The 27383-nt window shown below is 37.2% G+C and overlaps 2 protein-coding genes across 4 annotated transcripts in view; both read left to right on the top strand.

Annotated features, from left to right (window-relative positions):
• LOC131690024 (orexin receptor type 2-like) overlaps window positions 1-27383 on the top strand; it is a 651430-nt gene that overhangs the window by 289208 nt on the left and 334839 nt on the right. The gene's annotated exons all lie outside the window — the stretch shown is intronic.
• On the top strand, window positions 23007-27274 carry LOC131690025 (uncharacterized). Its single transcript, XM_058975469.1, has 5 exons — window positions 23007-24334; window positions 24398-24699; window positions 24757-24901; window positions 25059-25144; window positions 26087-27274. Exons 2-5 carry the CDS (start codon window positions 24409-24411, stop codon window positions 26735-26737), a joined length of 1173 nt encoding a protein of 390 aa, XP_058831452.1. The 5' UTR covers window positions 23007-24334; window positions 24398-24408; the 3' UTR covers window positions 26738-27274.

Below are 27383 nucleotides of genomic sequence, written 5' to 3'. Positions count from 1 at the left end.
CTGCGTCAACAAGATCTGGAATTCTTAGAATTTTATTTTTTTTATTTTTACTTATTGTAAAAAATATTGAAAGACCTTCGGCTCAGTTGTGCTAACGCATTGAGCCGTCTTAAATAAATCTTTAGATTTAAAAAAACCTTAGTATTTGAATGGAGATATTTCCGTTTCTCGAAAAGTAAGGGAAAGTGGAGTACTGGGTCATTTTATACCCAAAATTCTCTATTCTTAATAAGTTCTCTGATCCGTGCAGCAAATCCTACATATTCTGCAGTTTTTCTAATGTAAATAAATCTCAGAAATCGAACGAAGCCTCTGCGACCTTTGTCCGAATATGAGAAGTTATAGGGCCTAGAGTAAAGTACGCTTAGGGATCACATAAGAAATCTTTCGTTTCTGGAAAAATACGGGAAGTTGGGGTACTAGAACATTTGATGCAAAAAATATGGTTTGTGGAGATAATGTCAAAAAATTTCATTGAATTTTACCGGTAACGAGTCTATTTTTATTTTGTTCCTAAGAATTTTTTTCTTTCAACTAGGTACAATTTATGAACATTGATTGCAGAATTATAGAGATATATTCACGAGAAAATGATAAAATTTAATATGAATGACAAAATGCCTAATAACCCCAACTTCTCGTATTCGGACAATGGTCGCCAAGGTTCCTTTACGATATCTGAGATTGTTTCACATTAGAAAAACTGCAAATATGTATGATTTGCAGCACGGAGCAGAAAAAATATTAAAAATAGGGTATTTTGGGGAAACAATGACCCAGTACCCCCTTTTCCCGTATTTTTCGACTCCATACAAATACTAAGGATATTTCCTTTAAAAAGAGGTATAAATTGTAATTTTCTGAGTGCTACTTTATTTATTCACTTTATTACTTTATTTAATCAGATATTATTGTCTTAGTGAATACCAAGGCAACCTTACACTTAATTAAAGTTGACAATTTACACTACAACAGCTAAACATTGCAGAGTAAAATTTTTTGCTTGAAAGCATTTGTCGTTTCGTTAAAATCAAATAAATTGTAAAAGCAGTTATATTCCCTGATCATTGCTATCATCGGTTCGATCATGCCATAGTTGGTTCTGTATTGGGGGGTTTGGAGCAGCATAATACTACGCCTAGGTCGTAACGGTATATCCAGTAATAGTATGGATAACAGTGACGGGCGTCGATTTCGGATATCAGAATTTGGCTATGAAAACAGCTGGGTCTGCCATTCTTCTACTCTCGAGAGTGTTCATCCCAATCAACCGGCACCTCTCGACATATGGCGATAGATTAAGAGGATCCTGCCAGGGTAACGATTTAAGCGCATTCCGGATAAATTTCTTCTGTAGTCTCTCAATACGCTCATCTATTAGGGTGTCCATACCACAGAGGACGATTCTAGTACCGGTCGCACCAATGAGCAGTACAGTGCTCGCAAGCAATGTGGGTCTTTGAACTCCCGCGAAAGTTTTAGCATTAAGCATAATTCACGATTGGCTTTATCAAAAATCGCATTTCGGTGTTCGTTGAAAGAGAGTGCACAATCTAAAGTCACGCCCAAATCCTGTGCACCAACAGACTCATTAACAATTAGCTCAAATAACTTGGAGCCAGCACAAAAAGAAGTGATGCCACGATAATTCGCATTATTCTGCTTATCGCCTTTTTTGAAAACAGGAACCATGAATGACTGTTTCCAGGGCTTAGGAAAGCGGTGTTGACTGAATGATTTGTTGAAGATTGCAGCAAGCGGTACCAGCAAGGAAGCAATGCATTTTTTGTATACTACAGCAGGAATTCCATCGGGTCCAGGAGAGAAAGAGAATTTAATTTTACTTGCGCTCTCAATATCGCTGAATGTGTAACATCGAAAATATCCAGTTGCGAAGAGTTCGCCGCAATATTCTCTGCAGCCCGTCGGGCAGCGTCCTCGGGGGTTGTCTCATAGCAGAATGCACTGGCAAAGTGGTTGACAAACAACGGGCAGTTGTCGGAGGTATTGGAGCGGTTCTGCTCTCTTAAAAGCATGCTTACTGGAAGACCAGTGTGCTTACTTACGCTTACTGTCAACAAAGCTCCAACATAATTTGGGATCTCTTCGTAGATTATTTTGTGTCTTTCGAACATATCTTGTGTAAAGTAACGCATTCAATATTGTATACGCAGTGCTAATACGCCTAAATCTTTGCTTCATTCCCACCGTTTTATAGCGACGATATTCTCGTAGTGATATATTCTTCCTGCGTTTCAGTTTTTGAGTGCATTATTAGTCCATCGAGGGCCACCTTGATATTATATTCTAGAAACGTTCGCGTTGAACCAATCAATGATGATATTGGTGAAGCAATGTACTTCGGCGTCTACATCAACGTTATCCGTTACAGGAGACTAATCGAAATCGGCTAAATATTCGGCTAGTGCAGCATAATTGGCTCGTTTTAGGTCAAGTAAAGAAAAGTCTTCTTCGCCATCTTCCAACAGCGGCTCTGATTTAAGAGATTACAAAACTTCCACTGGAGGATGGTGAGCGTCAGCTTCAATAAAAACGCTTTTAATCCACCTAACAGTGTGATGAGACATTTCTTATAACTCTTATCATTCTCTTCGGATATTATATCGTTTGAGAACATTTAGAACTTGATGCTTCGCGATGTTTTTGATAACACATACTACATGGGATAGTGGCAGGACTCAGAGAATCGCTCAAATCAGCATAGGACAACATCAGTGCTAGAAATCTTAAACCAAATCAATGGGAAAGCGAAAAAATGGCCCATAAAATAGACATACCAACGAATTATTGTTAATGCTCTGTTAATAAAATATCTAAATTGTGGTGGGAAAACTGAATTTTCCTAAAGGGGTTATATATTGTATTGAGCCAAAAAAATCGAAATTTTTTTTTGAATCGATTTGAAGTTTATACTTTACTCAAATTTCCAACGCGACTGAGAACTTTTCTTGATACTAGCAGTAATACCATTCAAAGAAAATCAATAGTGAATATTTCCAGACTTGGTTTTATTTCCTATTTAAGAACTATTGTGTTTTTTACATCCTAGATTGCATGATTCAGTGATCGAAACCCAAAATTTCATAAAGTATTTGAAATTATTAAATTAAAATTTGTTTTTGCTATTGAAATTGACAAAATGATAGTATCGCCCCTTTGGCGATTGTTTACTTTTTCGGTCACACCTATCAGCATTGAAGTATCGCCCTTACGTTTTTTTACAATAACTACCATTCTACACCACCGATTTCGTCCGTGTTTTTTTAATAGCGATCATTGTTAATATTTACAGCTGGTATCAGCTTGATAAGCCTAAAAAAAAATACGAAAATAACTGTTTCGCCTCTAAACTGCTAGCAACAAAAGTATCGCCCTGTTTTTTTGCATGGAGCGTGGAGGGCGAAACTTTAAATGAACAAACAAAAATACAGTTTCGCCCGTTGTATTTTTTGCTGTAGTTCAAGAAAGCAATATCGTAGAATCAAAATTTTTTGGTTTATTTGTTGCGTTTCAAAGCCCTCATTCGCATGTATGAAAAAGCCATATGTTTACATTTGTAAGTATCGCCCTTTTCACAAAAAAAGCGTTGAAATGAAATATCGCAGCTCCTGATATCACGCTATCTCTGAAGTGCATGCGTGCATAGTTCCAAATTTTACTTCGACATCGACTTTTTCTAAAGGTGACTTCCCAGTAGTATCCTTGATTTGAATTATTATCGCTAATCCTAATGTCAAAGAACAAAGAAAAACCTCTCGAAAACGAACCATTTGGGAAAATCATCATCATTACTGGAATTTTCATTTTCACGAAACTTTTCGATAACCTTCCGTCACTTGCGTTAATGCACTGGGTGCACAGTGCTCTGAAAATCGGCTGCGCGGCGAGTTTAATCTGTAAAGAATAATAAAAATTAATTTCTTTTCCATAATTTGCAGTTCAGCAATTCGAGAGATCGTGCTCACCGCAAGCCATGAAAAATAGACTACGTTGTGAAGCGATGGTCACTATTTATTAAAAAAATCACGGTTAAATAAAAAATTAAACTATTAAAAAATTTCAAATAGTTTATAATTTTCACAAACTTATTAGGAAAAATGTATTAATAAACTTTCGTAATATTGTGTAGGAAAAAAGCTGAAAATTTCAGTATTTTCTCTATCTGCAACATATAAACCCTCAAGAACACCCATTAATTAGTATACGAATTGTAATAGGTTCGCCAAATTTTGGAAGAAGTCTATAAAATAACCCCTTGAAAGCTACCTAAAAATTGTTGTAGTTCGATGCAATAAAAAAATCCCCAAAAATGAAATGTACCTATTAATGTTAAATACAGTGAATAATACATACAATAAAGATCCATTTTTATCAATCTCATGGTGTATTTTAGGATGACAAAATGGGGACATTGACTAAATCGAGCAAATTTTTTTTCTTTATAATAAACTGAAGCTGTTAAAATATTCTTCCCGTCCCTTGATGTAGTCTGATAACTATTTCTGATTAAGAAGAACTTTTTATTTTTGCATATTTCCATCTTCATGATACAAAAAACATGAAAGGATTTACTCGAATTCAGTCTTGTTCGTCTGCTAGAGCCCATCAAACATATGTTCATATTTGGCTGATAAAATCGGGGTTTCAATGTATTATAATAGATATTCAGCATTCGAAGAAGTTTCTTGTGAACGAGTGTAGAACGACTTTGTTTCTACTTACCTGAAGTCAGCGGCGTAGCCAGAAAATCGGTTTGGTGAAAATTGATCATACTGTACAAACGGCATAATTCCGAAACCGTAATTTTTGAAGTTTTAAAATTATGCAGAATTAATTTTTCAGAAAATAGTAAAGGAGTTCGCGAATTTGTTGAGAATTTATTGTAGTCATGAATATTAACCTGAGAAAATTTACCATAAATACTTCTTGGACGATATACCGTCAAAATTATTTTATCAAATGATGCGCTGTTTAACGTTTGTAAAACTCATCGAAGATACTAAACCTCCGAAATTGGCGGTTTTAAAATGATGCTATCTTGACCTTAATTTGCTGTTTTTAAACATTTGACCTATACATATAATTGGTCATATAACAAAAATTAAATGCTCATCAAAATCGATCAGGAACTGCTAGAGTCGAATAGAAATCGTTATTTTTCATAAATTTCTCTACATTCGGAAAGTGTTATCCTCGTTATTAATCATATTACGTTTTCGTCTCAACTCGACGCATTCCTAAAATAAAAACCTGTTTTAATCCACCTAATGGTGCAATTGTGCTTGTCTCATTTGTCCAGACTACGATTCCATGGCTGGTTATGTTCAATACAATGGTGGAAATGAATATTACATGTTCAGTACGATTTACACATACATACAACGGATCGACAGCCACGATCTTGAGATACTATGTGATACTGAAACATCACTTGAAACCAGCGGCGGATCATGGAGAAAGATCCGGGAGGTCCAAGTCCTGCCGAAATTTTTCAACTTGTTAAGAAGTATTAAACTAGTTTTAATATTTTAATACTTTTAATACTAGTTAACCCCTCACTGCATACCTCCCTCGGGCCGGTATGATTGACGATTTTTAGAGTGATTGCATAACCTTTCTATATGAGAAAGGCAAAAATGTACCAAAGTCTAAAAAAGTCAATTTTTGTCAAACATCTCAATGTTTCATGCATTTTAAAGTCATTTGGCATCAAAAATACAAATTTGATTTTGAAAATTTTTCATTTCAGTTTATATGGGAATTTTCTGCGTGATTGCACTCTTCAACTCGTAACCCCGGAACCGGAAGTCCAATCAATAAAAAAAAATCAATAGCAGCCGATGGGAAGGTTGTACCTTTCATTTGAGACTAACTTTGTGCAAATCGGTCCAGCCAACTCTGAGAAACAGAGGTCACATTTTTTTCCACATACACACATACACACACAGACATTTTCCGATCTCGACGAACTCAGTCGATTGGCATATGACACGGCCCTCCGGGTCGGGATTAGATTTACGAATTTTAGAGTGAATGAGAAAAACAAAAACATTTTTAGCAAATGTTGAAAGTTATGCATTTTTTGGTGAGCAGTTCTATGTTTCATAGACATTAAATCAATTTTAACTTCGCTTCCTATTAAATAAAAACCCTTATTACAGTACATCTCTACAAAAACGAGCTCAATTTGAAAATAAATCTGAAGATTATGATTGATTACAGAACTCTGGAATTTTCTATTGGAATGTTTTCAGGCAGGAATTTGATATTGATGCTATTAGACAACTGTGAAATCAAGACCAATAGATCAGTTACATATCAGGAGGACCCCATTCCGAAAATTTATCAAAAGTCCTCATGATGTTTACAACAACAGGTTATCAAACTACGGATCAGATAATTGTTATTGTAATATTGAATTAAATCAGTCTGCATCAATAAATTTTCAACTTCAATTCAATATTTTTTTTGGGTGTGGTGGTAGGTTGTATGGTGTTAAACCGCAAAACCTTCTCTTGGCTACGCCGTTGCTTGGAGTTATTTATTTCGCTTCTCATTTTCCGATATGTTTCAGATCGATCCGATGGTTATAAATTAGAAAAATTGCAGTCAGAAGGTTCGCACAAATGAACATTTTTGCACTGATAAGTTATCAAGTTCCTTCCAGACAACTTGGAAGTGTTCGGTGATTATTTCTAGCGGTTGTAGATAGAAAAATGAAATACAAAATTCGTTTTATCGAAATAATGTTTGGCTTATTTCAATGGATTATTACTATATTGAACAATAAATAGGCGACAAAGAGTAATCCACAAACAACAAGCCATAACTTTTAAAGTATTCAAAATATATATTTGAAGTCTTCAGTAAAGTTATTTGCAAAAGTAAGAGCTACAAATTTGCTGAAGGCATCATTTCGATATAATCACTTCCAAGAAAATTTGTGAAAATATCTCACTCATAGGGCGATTAATCAGCAAAAACACAATACCAAAAGAAAGAGCATATTGCCTCCATTATATTCTCCAAAGATACTATTGACCTAAAATAAGCCGTTTTGGCGTTAATAATAGATTACATGTTTTTGGTCATATTTCTGGCAATGGGAAATGATAAAAATCTTTCGTCCGCATTTAATGTTAAATATCTCTTTTGATAATAGTCCGATTTCAACAATCTATAGCTTGTTCGAAAGGTATTCGTTAAAGCTGTCTAAAAACATATAAATTTTTAATCTATATTGTCAATTTCGGCAGATAATTTGAAAAAACTGCAAAAACGCCATTTTCACGCATTCAAACATTCATATCTTGGAAACTAAACATCAGAATCAAAAACAAATTAATAGCGTTCATACTGTTTTTTAGTTCTTGCATTTAAAATTGGTTTGGATAAGATCGGTTCAGCCATTGCTGAGAAACACGAATGAGAATTTGTCCGTTACATACACACACACACACAGACACACACACAGACATTGTCCCAAATCGTCGAGCTGAGTCGATTGGTATATAAGACTCGGCCCTCCGGGCCTCGGAAAAAATCTTGAAAGTTTGAGCGAATTCTATACATTTCTTTTATAAGAAATGTAAAAACGTCAACAGATTCGGACACTCTAAGGGACGACGAGTTCGAAAATACCAAGTCCAAAGATATACCAAGTGAATTGTAAGATCCTCTGATCATGATTAGATAAAGCCATGCCATCGATCAATGCATAGCCAGCAGGTCCAACTGTCGACTTTGTTGAGTCGATTTTTGCGCAGCCTTCTTCTTTGTGCAGCCAACACAGAGCGGGTAGATTGTAATCACCAACGATAACAATTTCATCACCGGCGGATGAAGAAACATTAATCGTAGAAACCGAAGCGAGATGGTTTTCCAGAATTTGATGCTCATTAACTCTGGTGGGAGGTAGAAAGAGCAAACAAACTCGAACCCAAATCTGCTCCAGCGCAACTACCGAGGAGTCCAAACCTCTTTTCACAGCAACAAGAACGCCTCCTCCAGTGCTCTTAAAACTGTTCTATATGTTAGGATCACGCCTGTGAACATCAAACGCAGAGCCGAACAACTATTCCGACTGTATTCGTCCATCCAACCAGATTTCTATCAGAATGATAATATTGTACCAAGGAACCAGGAATCCAGTTTTGTTTTTAATCTACGCACGTTCTGATAATATATGCATAACAAGTTCCGTGTAGACTCTGATGTCGAGAGTTGTGTATTACCGTTTGCCAGAAATTCGTACGATTCGTAGGCATCAGTTTGAACGTCGGGCTGCAATTGTGAGTTGCTTGGTGCGCAATCTTGCCAAGCTTCGGTCGAACATATACATTCTTGAAAATTACCTGGACATAAAATAGTGGCATCACCGCGTACGTCGAAAGTGGCAGTTGAAACGTTGGCATGCATCTGAAATTGGCCTCCTGGTCCTCTTCAAACGTATCTAGTACAGCGGGCATTCGGAACTACATGAAGAATGATTGGCATCAAGCTGTCAATATAGACAACCAAATTACGCATAAATCGAGAGATTACTACAGAAAAATAGAAGCATCGATTGCCTTCTCCAAAAAGCTACAAACATTCATAAATTTTAAGATATTCAATATCAAACTTTAAAAATCGTTTTTCTCAAAAAGTGCTAAATGGCGCTTGTCATAAGGTAGCACAGCAGCGACGATTATAACCTGAAATAGATACACATCCTAAACTACTGAAAAACTTTTAGCTTCATTCCGATTACTAAGTACCAATCAATCTAAAGTGTAGCAATAATTATCGCCTCACCCTTTGTCCCGAAGTGCGACGATAAATCATAATCTTATATTGTTATTTGAATAGCGTTGTATGAGTAAATGCTTGAATAATTCTGCGATAAGATTCTTTTTATTTTTGCTTTCTCCACCACTAAAAGGGCTACGACGGGAAGAGCTCATGTCGAGTCTTCTGCGGCATTGAAATTGTAAAGTTTTCCTTGGCAAAGTTCCTAAACTTGATATACCTTTCCGCTTGAACTGGCCTGTTCTGAATTTGCCATCACCAAGTGGCCGTAACCGTTGATTTTATCGTATTTTTTCGCATTCTGCAGTTTATGCTGAAACCTTTTGACTTTTGCGGGTTGCCTGTTCCATTCCAACCAAATGATGGTAGGTTGGGCTGGCATACACAGACAGGCATGGTATAAATTTTCGTTGCATTAGAAGCTTTCCGTTGCGAAGTTATCGTACCGTAAATTAAACGCATACTTCGCACTCGATGGTTCAATTTCAAGTAGTTTGAACTAATATTTGTGAAAATTTTATTGGCACTGAAGTTTCCTGGTAGAGTTTCGACAGATCGAACAGAGCATGCAATTTTTCTTTCAAGGATATCGAATATAACTTCGCGTTGAACAAAGAGACTTCCCTTGCGTGCTGTATTTCAAACAAAAGCCGCCGTCAAACCCCGCGAGGAATTTCGATCAACTCAACACGCCAAAGTTATTCACTTTATTTTCTTTAATCGCATCAAAAGTGTTAATCCAACAAAACAAACTTTCCCAGACATTACCCGACTTCGTGGGTCAAATTCCCCTACACCGAAAGAGATAGATATCACTCTCAGCCTAAATTCAAGGGCAGCGGATACCCATTTTTTTGCCTCTCGTCAACTTTTCTAAGATGTATGTCTTTCTTTCTGTCTGTAAGTTCGAACCCTTCTCATCCGATTCGCGTGACTACTTAATTTAGCGTCTAAATAGATAACCCACGCCAGGAAAAGTTTTTCGCTTCACTTTTGTACACCCGCCAACGATAACCCACACCATACACAGCCCACCACGAGCAGCTGCCAACTGCAAGCTGTTCACGCCCAACAATTCCGGTCTGTGCGTTTAATATCCTGACGCGAAGGAGAAAGCGTAGAAAAAAGGAAACGATTCGCTGAACGGAGCTTTTTTTCCCCTACAGGAATTCGCATTGATATCGCCGGCCCGATACGGGGTGTATGTCGCTCGGATATCGAGGGTCCGTTGCGTGGCTGCGTCGCACTTTAGCTAAGTCAATTTGGAGGCTATCATCATCAGTCTTCGTCAGTTATGCGGCGTCGGTTAGTATCTATCAGCTACCGGCTGCCGTTGGGAGTTTTTTTTTGCGCGTTAACGAGAACGGTACGTCGCTGCTGCATACCGGACTACCGCGAGTCGATAGAGTGTGAAAGCAGAATATGAAAATGTCCCTTAAGTTGTTTGGTATCCGGGGTTTAATTAGGTACTCGAGGTAATTATAATACTTACCAGGGGGTTTATTGTTTGTTGCTCTCATCAGAAGTGGTTATCTTGCTGTCACAGCCAGTGGGAGGGAGTTGCTAGGAAAACTTTGAGCCATCTTATCTGGGGGAAAGTGTTAGAAAAACTATCCTCACAACTTAGCTTTGTAGAGATAAAATTTTCGAAATTAACTAGGGTGGATGTACCAATAGTCGCATGCTTAAGGAAAACTTTTGATAAAAAATCGATTAATAGACCTATGGGCAATGTTAATACATTAAACGAAAGCTTTCAGTCCCTACTTCATAGGAAAAATATAAAGATGGCTTAGTAACCAATTTATGTATTCAAAACCGCTTGTACCACTATAGGAACACATGTACCAATAGTGGTGCAATCGCTAATTTCGGTTCCTATTGTTGCAAATCCCATTGCTTTCTTATGGGACTTGCAACTATAGGTACACTACATCAACTATAGGTGCAAGGGAGCTCAAAATTCTAAGAAAAATTTTTTTTTCAATAGTTATTTGAGCAAATTTCAAGGATAACAGTTTTATTGTCGCATAATTTTAGTGCGATGAATCGATAAAAAAATATTTGTTGATAGTTGGTATCTTAGTTAGGCGTATAACCCACTACTGCAACTATTGGTACACCTCAACTATAGGAGCACCCACCCTAGAACAAGTTTGAAACAGTTTGACAAACTACTAGAACGATTTTACAACGAAACAACTTTTATTTTTTTTTTTTTTTGATTTTTACCTTGCCGGTCACAAATATACATATTAGAGTGTTGATCTTTGATAGTTCGCTAGTGTTTTTTACACGGATTTATAAAAATTCTTTGCAACATGCTTTGAGCGCACCGAATCGCCGATAAAAATTTCTATTAACTAATTTCTAATGAACTCTCAAAAAAATGAAGTTAACTGTTAACTGTATCGCTAACATGCACTCTCATAGAATATACTCAACCTCAAGTGCCTCAATAAATCACAGCCAGATGTTCAATCATTTTGCCATTTATCAAACTCAAATAATCGATGACAACAACTTGTATGTCGAAACAGCACAACCGACGGGGCGGGGGCGTGAATCGACCAAAATAGAAATGAACTCCCGCGCAACTTCCTGCTTGACAAATCCATCAGGGAAGTTCAATTTCCATATTTATTCCTTGTTCCTCTAGCAACTGATTGGTACCAGCAGTGCCAATCTTATTGGCGGGATTTGCATTTTGTGGCGTTCGTTCGCCTATTGACTTTATATAGGGCGTAAGTCACTGAATGCCGTTCACTTTCTTGCAGCTGATTTGCTCTATCAGCGAAATAGCGCGACAAGAAACGAGTCTCTTAGGAAAGATGGTGTATTCCAAAATAGTGGCCGTACGATAGAATCTTAAAGTCAGCTTAAAACATCTGAGTTTGAATACGTCGAGTTTATTCAACAAAATTCAGAAAAAAAACAATTGAATGACGAAAAAATGACCTATGAAGAAACCTTTCTTATAACAAAAAAAACCTAACTGAGAAACGTTGGATTAAATATTTCGTGTTCTAACGCGTGTACTCGGTGTCTTCAGCAAAGTTGTTTTCGAAAGTATGAGCTATAAATTTACTAAAGGCATCTTCTCGATAAAATCACTTGAAATAAACTTATCAACATTTAAGATGGTTCTAGGTCATTTAGCTGAAAGCTGTTTGGCCGAACGCCGTTTGGCCGAAATACATTTGGCCAAAAGGGCCATCCGGCCGAATGCTGTTTGGCCGAATGCTATTTGGCCGAAAGGGTCGTTTGGCCGAATGGAAAATCTGGCCGAATGGGTCATTTGGTCGAATACCATTTGGTCGAATGTCATTGAGCAATATAACTTTTGGCCCTATACCGTTGACTAACTGATCATTGGTTGTGTGGAATTGAGATAAGTAACTAAAGTTGTGATAGCGAAATTTCAGTCATATTTACGGTATTGAGTCGTAGAGAAAAAGTTTGAAATATTTTACGGCATTTTTCAAATACAAAGATTAATTTCAAATTCAATATAAATTCATTTTTATTAACCCATACTTAATACAATATAAATCAATCCTTAAGCAGATTTGAGGCGATCACTTTTATATAGTCTTCGACAGTATACTTTTCATAATTATTTACTACAGTCTACTTTCTACTTCTGCCGCAGTCAGACGTACAATCGAGCCAAGTGAACAACAGGCCTCTCGATCTAGTGTACATTGTCTCGAAAACAAAGGAAATATCGGATTATTATTGTCATCATGATAAAAGTTGACGAAAAAGCTCTACTCCGACCCAACGCTGCGGTCGTTGACTTTAAATTTTGTTTAAAATGACCGAGTTTTAGTGAACTGATATGCCTTCTGAAGGTAAAAATGCAACTTAGGCTTGCGGAAGTCTTGTACCTTCAGTATCATCATCTTCGCAATGTACTGTTAATATCATTCAACACGTTAGCACAAGCCGAGCGTTTCGTTTTGAAGAACAACTTTAAACCCGTGGTTGAAAGTGACAACGTTGGAATCAAGATTCCCGTATATATTGAGAATGATTATATAGATGTAAGGTTATATGACCTATCACCTCGTACCCCTCCTGAGCCAATTGAAAAATGCATGTCGCAATACGGAGAAGTAGAATCCGTTACACCTGATACTTGGAGAAACTTCTTCCCGGGTACTCCTAACGGCGTTTTTGTAGTGAGGATGGGGGTTGAAAAGCCTATACCCTCCTACTTGACAATAAAACTCAAAACTCACGGAACTACAATTATGCAAACTACGCTATGCACCCATGAGGGGCAAACTCCTACGTGCAAGTATTGTAATCAGACAGCTCATCATGGACAACTTTGCGCGGAAGATGCAGAGGAAAATGCATCTCAACCGATTGCCAACTCATCTACGGCAAACCAACCTAAAACAGAGTTTTCAATACCAATGCCTGAACCACAAACGGTGGCCAAATTTGTGGCAGCTGTTCAGACCATAATGACAACCGCAAAAGAATCATCCAGCACCCCAACAGTAGCTGTAAGCAACATCGGCAACGAATGCAGTAACAATGACGACGGATTTACACTGATCAACAATAAGTGCAAGAAGCAAGGGAGATCATCTGATCCCGGACACCAAGCCAGCTTCGACCGGGACGTGAAAAATAAGAGATTAAATGACCCCCCTGACGCTGTTTGCCAACAGACCTCGCGAAAGAAGGTCTCCGCTCGCAATAAAAAGTTGCGCGCACGAGATCCAATTAATGAATTCTGTGTTTGTATTTTTATTTTTACATGTATTGTAAACGTATAAAAGATCCATGGCTCCGTTAAGCTACCGTTATGAGCCGTGTCAAATAGACGATTTAAAAAAAAATTATTTACTATCTTTAAAAATCTGGCATCCCTGCGCTAATATTCCTTCTTTTCACTAGTTCCCCCTCCTGCCAAATATGCATCTACTCGAGCTGCTGAATTTGCTCTAGTTGTATTTCTGCCATCATTCTGATTGGGTTTACATGTTTTTCTCCTAGTATCTTTGACCATCCACCTTCGATTTGGTTGGTTGTCCTGGGTAACCCGACTTTTACATTTTCGAAGACCGACCATAAAGATGGAGGATACAGCGGCTTGCAGCGTTGGGATTTATTGCTCGCTTTTACTCGGCCAAGAACGTAAACTTCTCGAAAATAATCCATCACCGGACGCATAGCCTCCGGAATGCGACTAGATACTATCTCCAAACCTCGGGGTGTATCACGAGCAGGAAGGAAGTGCTTGAATGGATTTATATGATAGATAGAACTCGCTGTCAGATGACCCAAATGGTGGTACCAATTTTTGTTTTTGTACACATTTCCATAAGTTTTGTGATAAGTGAAAGAAGCATCCTGCTTGTTTGGCATCTGGGAATACATGGTGAAACGCTGGGACGGGACGTGCAAAGTGAAAAAAAGCAAATGTCACCGCGAACCGGCAATGGCCTGTCATTGCGAACCGGACCTATCTTGACGATTTTCATTTTCTTGAAAGCAATGGGCAGTATCGTTATTTACTGGCAAACTCTATGACGTATTAAAAACAAAATTTTCGCATTTATAAAATTTGTTTTGAATCTATATTTATATGCTTTTGTTAAAAAATCTTTAGATATATTTTGAGGTGGAAAGAAGTTCCTATTGCTATCAGAATGCGTTAAAGAAGATTTTTTTCTATCCGCGCTGCTCCCGGTATATTGGCAATTAATAAAAAGAATAAATATTCCAAATAATTGATTTTGTTACTATGTTTTAATTGCCGCAAGGTTCTACTGGATCGATTTTGTTGGTTATTTTCGGCTAATTTGAGGCTAAGAGAAACGAAAGCAATGAAATTGAAAGACGGATAGGTATTCTAGAACGAATCAGTTATAAATTTAGAACGGAAAACTAGGACTAGGCAGGCTCATATGGACACGATCGAAAGGAAATGTGAAGAATTCTTTGCCTTCTGCTAAGTAGGAGTTGGGCGTTGCACCCAAGTATAATGCATGGTCTATGGTAGAACATAACTCATCATCATGTTTTACCGCCGACGCCGGTAAAACATGATGATGTGCCACTTTTCGTTTAATTGATTTTACGCTGCTGTAATTGTGCATCAATTATATAAAAGCTCAATAATGAAATTGCCACAAAACTAAGAAAGTTAAGAATTTGGTATCAAAAAATAAATTCCAGGCTATTTTAGGATGCATTTATTAGATTGCTACAATTGTTGCTTTATTATATAGATTTTTATTGAAAAAAAATAATATTTAAAAAAATATTACTTTATTTTCTAACAAACAAATAATTCCATTCGTGAGTTTGATCACCTTAGCGACCGACAAATGCATATTTGTATTAGACAGTGAAGAATTAATGCCGAATATATTTATTGAAAATTTTGAGGAGTATTTTTTGAATAATCAGTTAAATAATTATTTCATAAATTTAGTTAAACACTATGAAAAACTTGCCATCACCTTGTGTGAATAAGATTGGAGATTGTCAGATAAATAAATTGTAGATTGAATCATTTTTAAGTAGTAATTGTAGAATATTTTATTAATTTATTCTTTTGTTGATATTTTAATTCATTAAATAATAATAAAAATAATTAAATAAAATTCATATTTTGTTTGCTGCCACCGAATGATCGGCACCTGATAGATCACAACCCAAGCAGCATTCAAAGTTTTATAGCACGCTACAAGGGTAATCTAAGTTTTATGAGTGGCTATAAAACTACCATAAAACTTCAAATGTTACCAGGGAAGGAAGCTATGCCGATGTCCAAAACCTATGCTGGGAATAGGAAATAACGGTTAGATATGTTTTCTATGATATGCAGTCAAATTCCCAAATTTCGCTACTAATCACATGGCTGCACTGATTATATACTGTGTCCAGCAGAATTGAAAACGTTAAATGAACAAACCGGCCATTCATCCATGCAGTTTTTCATTTGGTTCCGATTATTACACGATGTGACCATACAGTAACGAATCAAACTCATCAAAGTAGGCCCTGGCACAATGTAAGCGATGATGATTGTTGTTTCATATGCTTTTGTAAGCATATGAATATTTTTTTCTATTCACCGCGAATCGCAACATGTTCATTTTCAGCCGTCAAATAAGAGCTTCGATTATTTTTACCTCTGGTGTCTAGTATAATTATGGCGTAAATTACGTCGAGAATTCGTTGCACATTGTTTTTTTCATAGTAAGAGTTTAAATATTTTCAATTATCAACTTTCTAGAAATCCGTCTGTTTATCTCAACGATTTCTCTGACGTCACCGCAGAATTCGCGGAGTAGCAAGCCTCGCTTCTGAGAGCCGTGGTAGCACACTTCTGTCAATTCAAAAACAGCCAACAAAGTTCTGTTAAATAATCATAGTAACCTGTTTCCGCGTTTCCCGCAGGGAGGAGTACAGAAAATCTAGAACTAGAAGCCTCTTTTCCTCTTATTTTGGGTTGCCATAGCAAAAATAACCTGCACAACTGAATCAACTTATGAAACATTGCGTCTCTCGTTCAAATTTGTGGAAAATAATGTGTGCGTAAAAATTAGTTTAACTTTCTCAGCAGAAAGGTTATGCAATTGCTCTGTTTATATCAGACCGGTAAAATTGATCAATCGATTGCGATCTATTAGTCTATGACAAGACAAATTCAAAATTCTTGTAAACAGTTATTTATATTTCGGCTCTAGGTAAAAATTATTGTCTCTAGATAAAAATAGGTACAAAACTCTACTACTTGACAGTTACGGATAATGGAGCTATAATCAGATTATTCATATGAATGATAACATAATTTATGTCATGTGAAAGCTACGTCATTTTCCGTACATCATCGTCACAACTCTGTACCTCATCTGCACAGCTCTATCATTGACCTTTGCTTGAAATTATATTGTGAGCGAACTTTTCCTTGCAAAATAACAACAAAACCGAGAGGGAAAAAGAAGACCGTCTTCGCATGTCCCGTCCCAGGTGAAACGCATTAATGATCGCTTTTACGAAATCGGTTAGAATGAGAACAGGAGCTAGATCCGTTTCAAGAGTGTTCGCTGTGCTCAACATTTCTTCGAGCACCCGTCGATATAAAATTTTCGTTTTTGTGGTCATTAAAGCGTAAAACATTGGAACCGTGTTGACATGATTCGGACCAATACTGGCGTGAACAGTGAACAGCTGCCGAAACAATCCAGGCACAGTATCAAATGTGCCATCTGCAACCCAGTAGCGTGCAAGACCTAATCTACGGATATCTTTATCTGACCCGAAAAGAAAAGCTACATTACCTTCACTTTCGATTTTGTCTCTATAGAATTGTGCACCCGCTAGAGTAAGCTTATATTTGTCTGGAACAGTGAAATTGGTCAACGTGTCAGGTGCAAGCTCGCTAGCTACCGGCCGAGATCGCTTTATAATTTTCATTTGCGCGTTTTTCAAGAGTCGGTGCTACACCTCCGGCGTAAAATTGGTTCCAATTTTCCTTGCAATCCTGGCAGGAGGCCCACTATCTTCCGCTGCTACTCGTTTCATCGTGATTCGCAACCTCAACTCTTCGATTAAAGTTGGATCAGGCTCATGGGGATGACTAATTCGGCCTTGAGTTACAACAATGTGACCTTAATCGGTGTGCTTATTCTTGCTGAGCAGTTTTTGGTGGAATTTGAAGTGTGATTTCTTCGCTTACATTCTCAATAGTGCAGATCATCATCCTAGAGTTTTACATTTTTTAGTATTCAGAATTGCATGAGAAATTAAACAATTCAAACTTACACGTTTCTTCGTAACATACAAGTATCCATTAACTAACAGCACGTCTCCACCCCGGGAGCTCTTTAATAGTTCACAAGCACGATTTTCGTCCTTCATCGTTTAGAAATGATCTAGCATTCGCTATTCAGATCGAACAAATAAGTTTTACCTCTTTGCAAACATTGTTTCGTTATTCCATGGCAACCTTAAATGGTTGCAAATTAAAACTCAAACGATATCCTTTTTACAGTTCAAGATGTGATTGGACCGGTATATTCATGGCCACCATACATACGGAAAATTATCATGTCGAGATCGCTGAACTACAGTGAAAGGTTAAAAATAACGACATTTTTTGGGGTTAATGGATTCAGGAGTGGTGAAAACTTTGTAAGAACTAAGGATACATTTTCCACAAAAAAAATCACGGGAGACACATGAATTGGCAATGTACTATACAAATGACGATGTCCAAAAAAAATTTCTCCTACTGCGTGCTGCTGAAAAAAATATGTATATTTAACCGGCGAGTTACGCTGTGTAAGACAATAAAATATAGGTTTGCACCTATCTGATGTGTTTATTATCGACTAGAAAAGGAAAACATTGTAGTAAGTTCATGTGGATGAATATTTAAAAAAAAGTATAGCAAGAACAGCTCATGTTAAAAAAAAGGAAGATAACACGATTTTTTCAATGAACTTCACAAATAATACAAGACAAATAAATCAAGTACGATGTCAATTAGTGTGATTAATAGAATTATGAGGTCAAACAGTCGCGTTGTCATTTGATCATGTTTTATTCAACTAAACACTCGTATTGGCGAAATGGCGTTCGGCCGAATTGTATCCGAACAAAAGGCATTCGGCCAATTGACCTGTTCGGCCAAATAGCATTCGGCCAATTAACCCGTTCGGTCATTTGACATTCGGCCAAATGACCTCTTCGGCCAATTAACCTCTTCGGCCGACCAGCATTCGGCCAAATGGCATTCGGCCAAATGGCATTCGGCCAAATGACCGGACACCATGTTAAATATAGTGGATTGATCTGTATAAATACAATATTAAAAGAAATGGCTGTCCGCCTAAATAAGCTCTTTTGGAGTTAATAATTGATTGCATGTTGATTTTTTTTTAATAGTCCAAAATCAAAAAACTATAGCTGGTTCATAAGATATTCTTATGAGCATTGTGGGGATATACAGTTTTTTCTCCACGTCGTCGATTTTGAAAGTTATTCTTAAAAAAAAACTGCAAAAATACAATAGCTTCACAAATATCCATACCTTGGAAACTAAACATCAGAACAATTTAAGAGCATTGTGTTTGAGTGTTAGGCCTTTCATTCGAAATGGGATTGGTTCAGCCATTGCTGAGAAACTGAAAAGAATGAGAGTTTGCCACATACACAAACACTCACACGCAACGATGTGGGGCATCATGGACAGGAGTACATGAACCTCCCGAACCCATTGCTGGTTGAAGACTTTTGCTAGGATATTTTTTTTCTAAAGATTTATTTGAAACGGCTCAATGCGTTAGCACAACTGAGTCTTTTATTTTTTTTACAATAAGTAAAAATGAAAAAAAAAATTCTAACAATATCGGTCTGCCAGATCTTGTTGACGCAGTTTGCTGCTGCGTGTTGAATCCTTTTCTTTCCCGTCCATGTCATCATCGGTACTGCTTTCTTGCTGTTCACGATCAGAGGTTCTTATTTGTTTCTTGTTCTTACGGGTCGCTGTTGTAAATCCATCTTCATCGGTATTTGCTTCTTTGTTGGCGATGCTAGTTGTTGGTTTAGGAGCGGTTGTCGTGGTCGTTGTACCTGCATTATTAGTTAATTGGATCGTTGTTTTTGGTTTATCTGAAGGTGGTTGCTTGTTAGAGTTGGCTGTAGTAAATGAGTTTTGACTAGTTGCTTCGGCGCATGTTTTTCCGTAGTGGGCTGTATGGCTACAGAATTGGCATGTTGGGGTCTGCCCGGGATAAGTGATTAGCGTTGTTTGCTTATAGGTCACGCCATCCTTCGGTGATTTGCATTCGATAGTCATGTAAGAAGGTATTGGTTTAGTCACTCGCATCCTCGCAATACAAATGCCGTTGGGAATGCCGGTGAAAAAATTTCTCCAGTTGTCATTCGTAATAGATTCTACTTCTCCATATTGCGACATGATTCGTTTAATGTAAACTTTCTTTAGTGCGCGGGGTCAAATCATGGATACGCACGTCCACCATGTCGTTTTCCATATACACGGGGATCTTGATTCTGGTGTTATTAAATTCGACCTCGTGTTGCATGTTATTCTTTGCATTGAAGTTTTCGGCCTGTGCTAAGCTTCTAAACGTGATCAAAACACCGTTTTTTACGTGATGTAGCTGAATGTACGTAACTTCAGCGAGATTAAGCTCCATTTTCACTTTAACTAATTGTTCCACTTCCTGTACTGTGGGTCTAACACGAGTTTTATTGAAGTTGATGGAAATCGTGTTATCCCGTAGCATGGGTACTTTTGTTTCATTTGGCAAACTCATTTCACTTTTGAAAATTCGGGAAAACATTCTCAAGGAGTTGTACTTTCAGATAAAGTATAAAATTTTTTCGATTTTATGAAGAATGAAAAGGTATGTAACCCCTCAATAAAAATATACTTAATGCTAAATTAGACAATATCTTTTTACAAACTGAGTTTTATTGGATTCTGAGGTGATTATGACTTTCATTGGTTTAGTTTTCGATTAAAAATGCACTGAAAAAAAATCACTTTGGACACGGAAGTCTTTTTCAAATAACTTTTTTTTTCCTTGAAAGTGCCCAACTTGAATTTTTGACGATAGGTAGGGAACATAATTACCTATCTTGGGACAAAATTTCATCCAAATCAATAATGGGTTTTTTTTGTACATCGACTTTAAATTTTTAAAATCGATTTTTTTTCGGTGTAGGTGTCAATGAAAATTTTTTTCAATATTTTTGTTCAAAAATTTGACTAATTTTTTTAAAAATCACTCCTACAACATTTTTTTGTGGGATGTGTCAGTTTTAGAATATAGCCATTTGAAAAAAAAATTGGTAAAAAAAAGTTTGGCCCTTTTCAAAAGACAGTATGTATAGATTATTTTTGAAAAAATAATGTATGCAAAGTGGTTTTTTGTGACAAAGTTCTCATGTATAGAAAGTTTCAATAAAATCTGAGAGGGTGCTGCCAACATTTGTTCGAGTTGGCGCGAAATCCTTCTAAGCAAAAAAAAACTTTTGGCCTAGAGAAGAAAAACCATGACAAATCAAGCATTTTCCTTAAAGTCCTAAGACACCGGGACAGTCAGTTAAAAACCAAGTCAAGTCCTGTGAAACCAGAACTTTTGGTCACCCTAGAGAAAGGTCAAGATAATTTAATAAATTGTCAAAAATTATACTTACTAAACTTTAGTTGGCCGAAACCCCAAAAAATATATTTGATTTACACATATTGCACATTACTTTTTGAACTAAGCCTGTTACGTCGATTTGATGATTATACTTACGCGATATTGAAAAATAACTTCAAAGAGTATCAATCACATATTGAACAAAAGGGGATGGGCGTAGCGTAGTTGGTAAATCGATTGCCTTGTACGCAGCGCACCTGGGTTCAAGACCCGACTAGAGGTGTGCGCCACGCTGGCGTGCTTACTATTTTTCCTGCAATCGTTGGCGAGGCGCGGCGGCGGCGGTGCGACGCACACCTTTATGGCGATTTCATTTCATGAACCCGAAACTGAGTCAGGTTCTAACCCCAACCGCTGTCAGTTCATACATTTTGACAGCAGTTGGGGTTAGAAACTGACTCAGTTTCGCTTCAAACGAAAACCACATTAGTCCCGACCCCTGTACATAGGGTTAGAAATTTTTCATGAGAGATTTTTCTAACTTGGAAAGGCGAATGACCTTAAGGGTAAAATTTCTATAATCGAAATAAAAAAAAATTAATCAAAAGAATGTCCAAAACGCTTCTTAATTGATTTAGAAAACTTCTTTGTTCGTAGCTTAACGTGATCAGTGATCACTGATCACCCATACATTCGTAAGCTAGGATAATTAAGAAATCATAAACGTTGCAATTGCGAAATACACAGGCTTTTTCACTAGATAAGGAATGCTGGGGTAAAACGCACCGCTGGAGAAAAATTCACACTTTGTTTACATCGAAAGTTGCTGAAACTTTCTAGAAAAAGGTAACATCAGCCGGAATTCCACCATAGTATACATAGTGTGTCAATGTTTGATAACAGTATATCAATAGCAGCCCGAGCAATAAACATAAAGATTTTCAGCTCATATAAATGCTGTTTTACCATTATATCAGTACATTCCAGTACTATTTTTACCGTTCTTCGGTCTTCTGTCCGTTGATATATGCAAAATCAACCAATTAATTCTCTTTTTACTATATTTATATCATAGCTCCATCGGGGGCAAAATGCCTTCTTCTTTGATCTTGCTGATACTTTATTCTAAAACAGAAGAATCGTTCTGAAAACCTAATAATTGCATAGTCTAAGGTGATTTAATTCACACTTTCGTGAAATCCCTACAGACAACAAATTACAAAACTACGTGCTTCTTCTCCGAGCATTCTACTCCGTTATTGTGGTGCATTTTATCCTCAAACAGGTGCGTTTTGCCCCGCTTTGTTCAAAGAGCAATTTGGAATAATTTAAAAAAATAATATTTTCCATGTTTTTGAATGTTTTACAAAGCGTTATAAATGCGATAGCAGAGGAAAATGTTGGTTAAACGATATAATTAATAAAATTTTCCCAATTAATTTTCTATTGCTAAGTTACGATCAATATTTCCTTAGGGGTGCGTTTTACTACATCTTCTCCTTTAATCGGCCCTAAACATGATATTCCCTTCCCTGCAGCCGAATATGGCTGCTACGTTTAGCAATCAAACATGTCACCCGATGTTCTGCTAACACGAATTCAATGGAGTCATCTGCTAGGGATGGGCGATACTAGTAACGATACCGACGGTATCGATACTTTGCTGAAAGTATCGAGTAATTTTGTATCGATACTTCAAGATGTCATAAAGTATCGGTATCGATACTTTTTGAACGATACTCGCGCGTGGTATCGTCTCAGAACCATACGTAAAGGGTGGGAATATTTTCCTATGTATTGGTGCTGCTGTCGAATTTGAAGAGCGAAATAAAAATTCGACAAAAATCGAAAATCTACGGAATAACATTAAGATTTCTGACAGCTTACAGACCACAGATGCGAACTCAAGTCAAAGGAAATTGGTTTGTTTTCATCACGAAATAATCCAGCGCCTTTTCTTTTTCAACGGGAATAGAAAGGTCAATTGACCTTTCTATTCCCGTTGAAAAGAAAAGGCGCTGAATTATTTCGTGATGAAAACAAAATATTTACACTGCAAAAATCCCGTGCGAAATGCCGTGATTCATTTCCAGAACTGTAAACTGGACTTTATCCAAAATTTAAAATTAATGTTTAATAGTGTATTCATTAAAATAACCTTCATTGAGAAATTGATAAGAAATAATCACAGCTTGATAAAAAAAATGACAGAGGTTGTTATACTCTGCTGAAAAAATTCACAAAATACCCCTTAAGCTACTGTAAAGTTGCTTTTTGCCTGTGGGGTAATCATTTTCTGAAAATGTGACGTCACACATTTTTGGCGTTTATTTCCCAACACACTCAAAAATGAATAATGCTTCCACCCTTAACATTATTGTCCTGGTAAGAGTTGATTTTTTCTCCGTTTTTTGTCATTAGGCACCACGACATTTGTTTGAAAATTCAGTCAAGGGTTTTATCAACAAGTTTGCTCCTGCGAACAGAAAAACCCGTCCGACGACCATACATCGTTAGTCCGATTCGTTTGAAGTTGGATAGAATTGGGGATTTTGTCAGAAGAAATAATCAGCTAATCAGGAATGTCTCATGGATTGCCTAATAGAGTTCTATACAAATGATTTCACACACTACCTGGGGGGTTTGTTTTCCTCCAGCTATCATATGTAAAACTGCCAGCCAATTTAGAAATAGCTCACCTAAAGTATTAATAGTGTTGGAATGGTCTACGTCGCTCTAAAACTTATTCCGGAGACCTACAATACCGGTTTTTTAGGTTCCACCATGAAAATAATTGAACCGAAAAATTATTTTCGATTTGTTGTCTTCCATCTATGACAGGTGGAGGAAAACGAATCGTTGAACACACTAATAGAGTTACAGATTATACTCTATTAAGATTTCTGACAGCTCATTTACAACCGCAGATGCAAACTCAAGTCAAAGGGAATTGGTTTGTTTTCATCGCAAAATACCTAACCTCGACCGATTTTTACAGTGCACAATATTTTGTTTTCATTATTTCGTTATTCAGTGCCTTTTCTTTTTTACTGGGAATAGAAAGGTCAATATCAATAGGTTTGTTCCAGTACGCGCTTCTTGCTTCCAGTTGCTCCAGAACAAACAGAAGCAAAAAAGTTGCTCCTTTTTACTCCGGTTTGCTACCATAAGATGAAAAAAGAGAATGGAATACAGGAACGATTTTTCTGTTTGCTCCGGAATACTTCTAGTTTTTCCTGGTACTGGAACAAATCTCATATACTCCAGGAGTAGCGTTTTACGCCAGCGTCCAATAACCGCTCACGCAGTTTTGAAAACAGCAATTTATTTTGGGTTTCCGGTTTTTGGTAAAATAACGTAACTTCACGCTGACGGTAAGTTTTTGAAGTTCTACTTACAAACATGAAATATTCTAGTTTTTTATTATTTTTCTGTAGGGCAGCTCAAAATGAGTCGTTCAGTAAGTGGTGTCTGGAATTTTCTGAATAAAGTTGACGGTGAGAAAGGAGCAAAATGCCGCATATGCCGCAAAATGTATTCAACATCCGGTAATACCAGCAATGTATGGAAGCATCTGGCACTGCACGGTATTACTAAAGAGAACCACAAAGATGCTGTAATTGGAGAAAAGGGGAACGTAACATTTAAAAACAAGCAGATAATTGATGCCAACGCCAATGACGATCTTGACAGTACTCACGAAAGCAACGATGATTCGTCTTCAAGTATTATAGAAGCGGTGAGTATATTTTTATTTCCTATATGAATTGCAAAAACTGAATTTATCTTGCATTAGGGTGGTTCTATCGGTGGTGGTGCAGCGTCAAGGTCTGCTTCGAAGAGCAGCGTATTACGACCACAAACGGGGAATAATGATTCACCGAGACCTTTGGTGCAACAATCTCTTCATTGTGTCATTGAACGTGGAAAATCTTTTCAAGGTAAGAACGATATTTTTCCCTTTTAATTTATTAATTAGTCAGTAAAAATTAGATATCATGTTACTTATTATTTGTATTTCTTGTGATAATTTAATAGAAAACTAGTAAAATTTTAATGCTCGCTATGATTAAAATAAATGTAAATTTTCTATTGCAGATGGTGGTTCTCGTAGTATCGACATAACGGATGCGTTACTGTTCATGGTCCTTAAAGACAATCTCTGTCTTTCGACGCCAGAAAAAGTAGGTTTCAAATATTTCTGTAAAACTACAGTGCCACTATGGACTCCACCTAGCAGAAGAACCCTTACTAGACAGATGGAACAAAAGTATGAGAGATTGTCGTAACACGTCCGCGAAAAGTTCTCAAAACTTTCTGCTGTTGTCCTAACAATGGACGGGTGGACTGAGCCCCACAATACTAAAGCTTTCCTCGGTGTAACTGTGCACTATGCAGTCGATGACGAAATGCATTCGGCAGTATTGGGAGTGGAGCCTATGTCAAGTGCACACACACACGACAATTTGGCGACTGCATCACTACAGTTTTGTAACCATTGGGGTCTAAAACCGACGCAAGTTTCGCACGTTGTTACTGACAATGCTCCGAATATTGTTCTTGCTGCGAAAGAAGCATTCGGGGAATCAAAACATTTAGCATGTTTTAATCATACACTAAATTTAATACCCTCATCAGGGGTGGGTTTCAAATCGGTAAACGGACAGCGTATCCCATACGTTCCAGGAATACCAGATCTAATTAAAAAACTCAAAAACATTGTGACTTTCTCACATACCAGTTACAAGTTTGCGGATGAATTGAGAAAGGTGCAGTTAGACGGAGGAGCTACTGAGGGCACGCTACTTCGGTTGATACAAGATGTTACTACGCGTTGGAACTCAACATATTTGATGTGCGATCGTTTCCTGAAGATGCAAAAAATTGTATCTGTGGCAGCCCTTAACTTTCCTGATTTGGACATGTTGACAGCTGCAGAACTGGCAACTTTAGCATCTATACTAGACCTTCTTTGGCCATTTTATGATGCGACAGTCGAAATGTCAGCGGAAAAGACCACGACGGCTAGCAAGGTTATACCATTGATTTCGATGATAAATATAGTAAGTTCAATGGTTTTGCATATCTAAGCTTGTCACATTTGCTTTTTTTTCTTTTTTTCGTAGGAACTTTCCAAAGTTGAAATACCTGACCGTGACATCTGTGCACAATCCTTGAAGAAGTTTCTAACAGGAGAAATGGTACGACGATTTGGGGAAGCCGAATACAACATGCTTCTCACAATGGCGACACTATTGGACCCTCGATTTTTAAAGGTTCATTTTCAAAAGGCTTTAGCGGTTTCGAAGGGGATCAGTTTAATGGAAAAAGTAATAGTAAACGAATTAAGAAAAGAAGCTCCCGAGTCCAACGCAGCTCATGTTTCATCAACAGCAATTGTAACCAGAGAATCAAATTCGAAAAGAAATTTATGGAATTTCCACGACACTTTGGTCAATCAGGTTGCCACGGCATACTCGACTGATGACTACGTAAACGTTGCTCGACAGGAAATCAAAGCTTTCTATTCCAGAACAGTTATGCCTCGAAAAACAAACCCCCTTGCCGTGTGGAATAACGAATTGCGACATCTCTTTCCCAATTTGTTTAAATTGGCAAAAATATATATTCCAGCAATCGCGACATCCACGCCATCGGAAAGGTTGTTTTCCTTAGCTGGGAGAATCATGGACGATGACGGATGCCGCCTCTCCAATGAACATTTATCCCAGCGAATTTTTCTTGCTAGTTGTGATAGCGCTATTTGGGACGAATAAAGTGTGATTTCGATTGCCGTGTGAATTCTTGACCAATTTTTGCAAATCTGATTTCAAATAAATGATACAATGTAGATCAATTGCTATTAAACTTAATTACTATCTGACTTCCGATTCCGCAATTATAGATAGAGTAGAGAAGTTACATAGACATTGCGCTTGTAAACCAGTACCATCGTGGTATCAAAATAGTAAAAATCCTATTCAAATGGTTACTAAATTTAATAAATTAGCAGATCTAGAGCAACCATAGGGGCGATGAGAATGGTTGTCCGAGTTATGAACGGTTCGATTTTGAGTTGACCTAGTGCTGCGATCTTATTAGCACTATGAACCCTTCCCGTATATATTATTTAATTTTTTTGTCAAAATATATTGAAAATAGTCGATTTTCCCGAAATTAAAAAAAACAAGTCCGGTATTGATCGATACTATCGGAAGTATCGATACTTTTCGGTCGATACATCGATACTCAGTATCGAATTAACTAAAAGTATCGCGATACCAAAGTATCGATACTTTTTGAAGTATCGCCCATCCCTATCATCTGCGTATAATGTGTTTGTACACAAATTACGAACTATTGAAAATTCCGACAAATACCCTAACAAAGGTTCATTATTAAATTGTCCAACTCGGCTCCTTC

The sequence above is a fragment of the Topomyia yanbarensis genome, chromosome 3, assembly GCF_030247195.1.
Source record: "Topomyia yanbarensis strain Yona2022 chromosome 3, ASM3024719v1, whole genome shotgun sequence".
NCBI lineage: Eukaryota > Metazoa > Arthropoda > Insecta > Diptera > Culicidae > Topomyia > Topomyia yanbarensis.
The sequence above is the reverse complement of the archived record's forward strand: the minus strand, read 5'-3'. Positions and strand labels throughout refer to the sequence as shown.

Bases quoted from the DNA above. Each gene is read 5' to 3' on its own strand.
- LOC131690025 (XM_058975469.1), top strand. From the start codon at position 24,409: ATGAGTCGTTCAGTAAGTGGTGTCTGGAATTTTCTGAATAAAGTTGAC. The intron at 24,700-24,756 runs GTGAGTATATTT...ATCTTGCATTAG, and splicing joins CTTCAAGTATTATAGAAGCG to GGTGGTTCTATCGGTGGTGG. The intron at 25,145-26,086 runs GTAGGTTTCAAA...TTTTTTTCGTAG, and splicing joins GTCTTTCGACGCCAGAAAAA to GAACTTTCCAAAGTTGAAAT.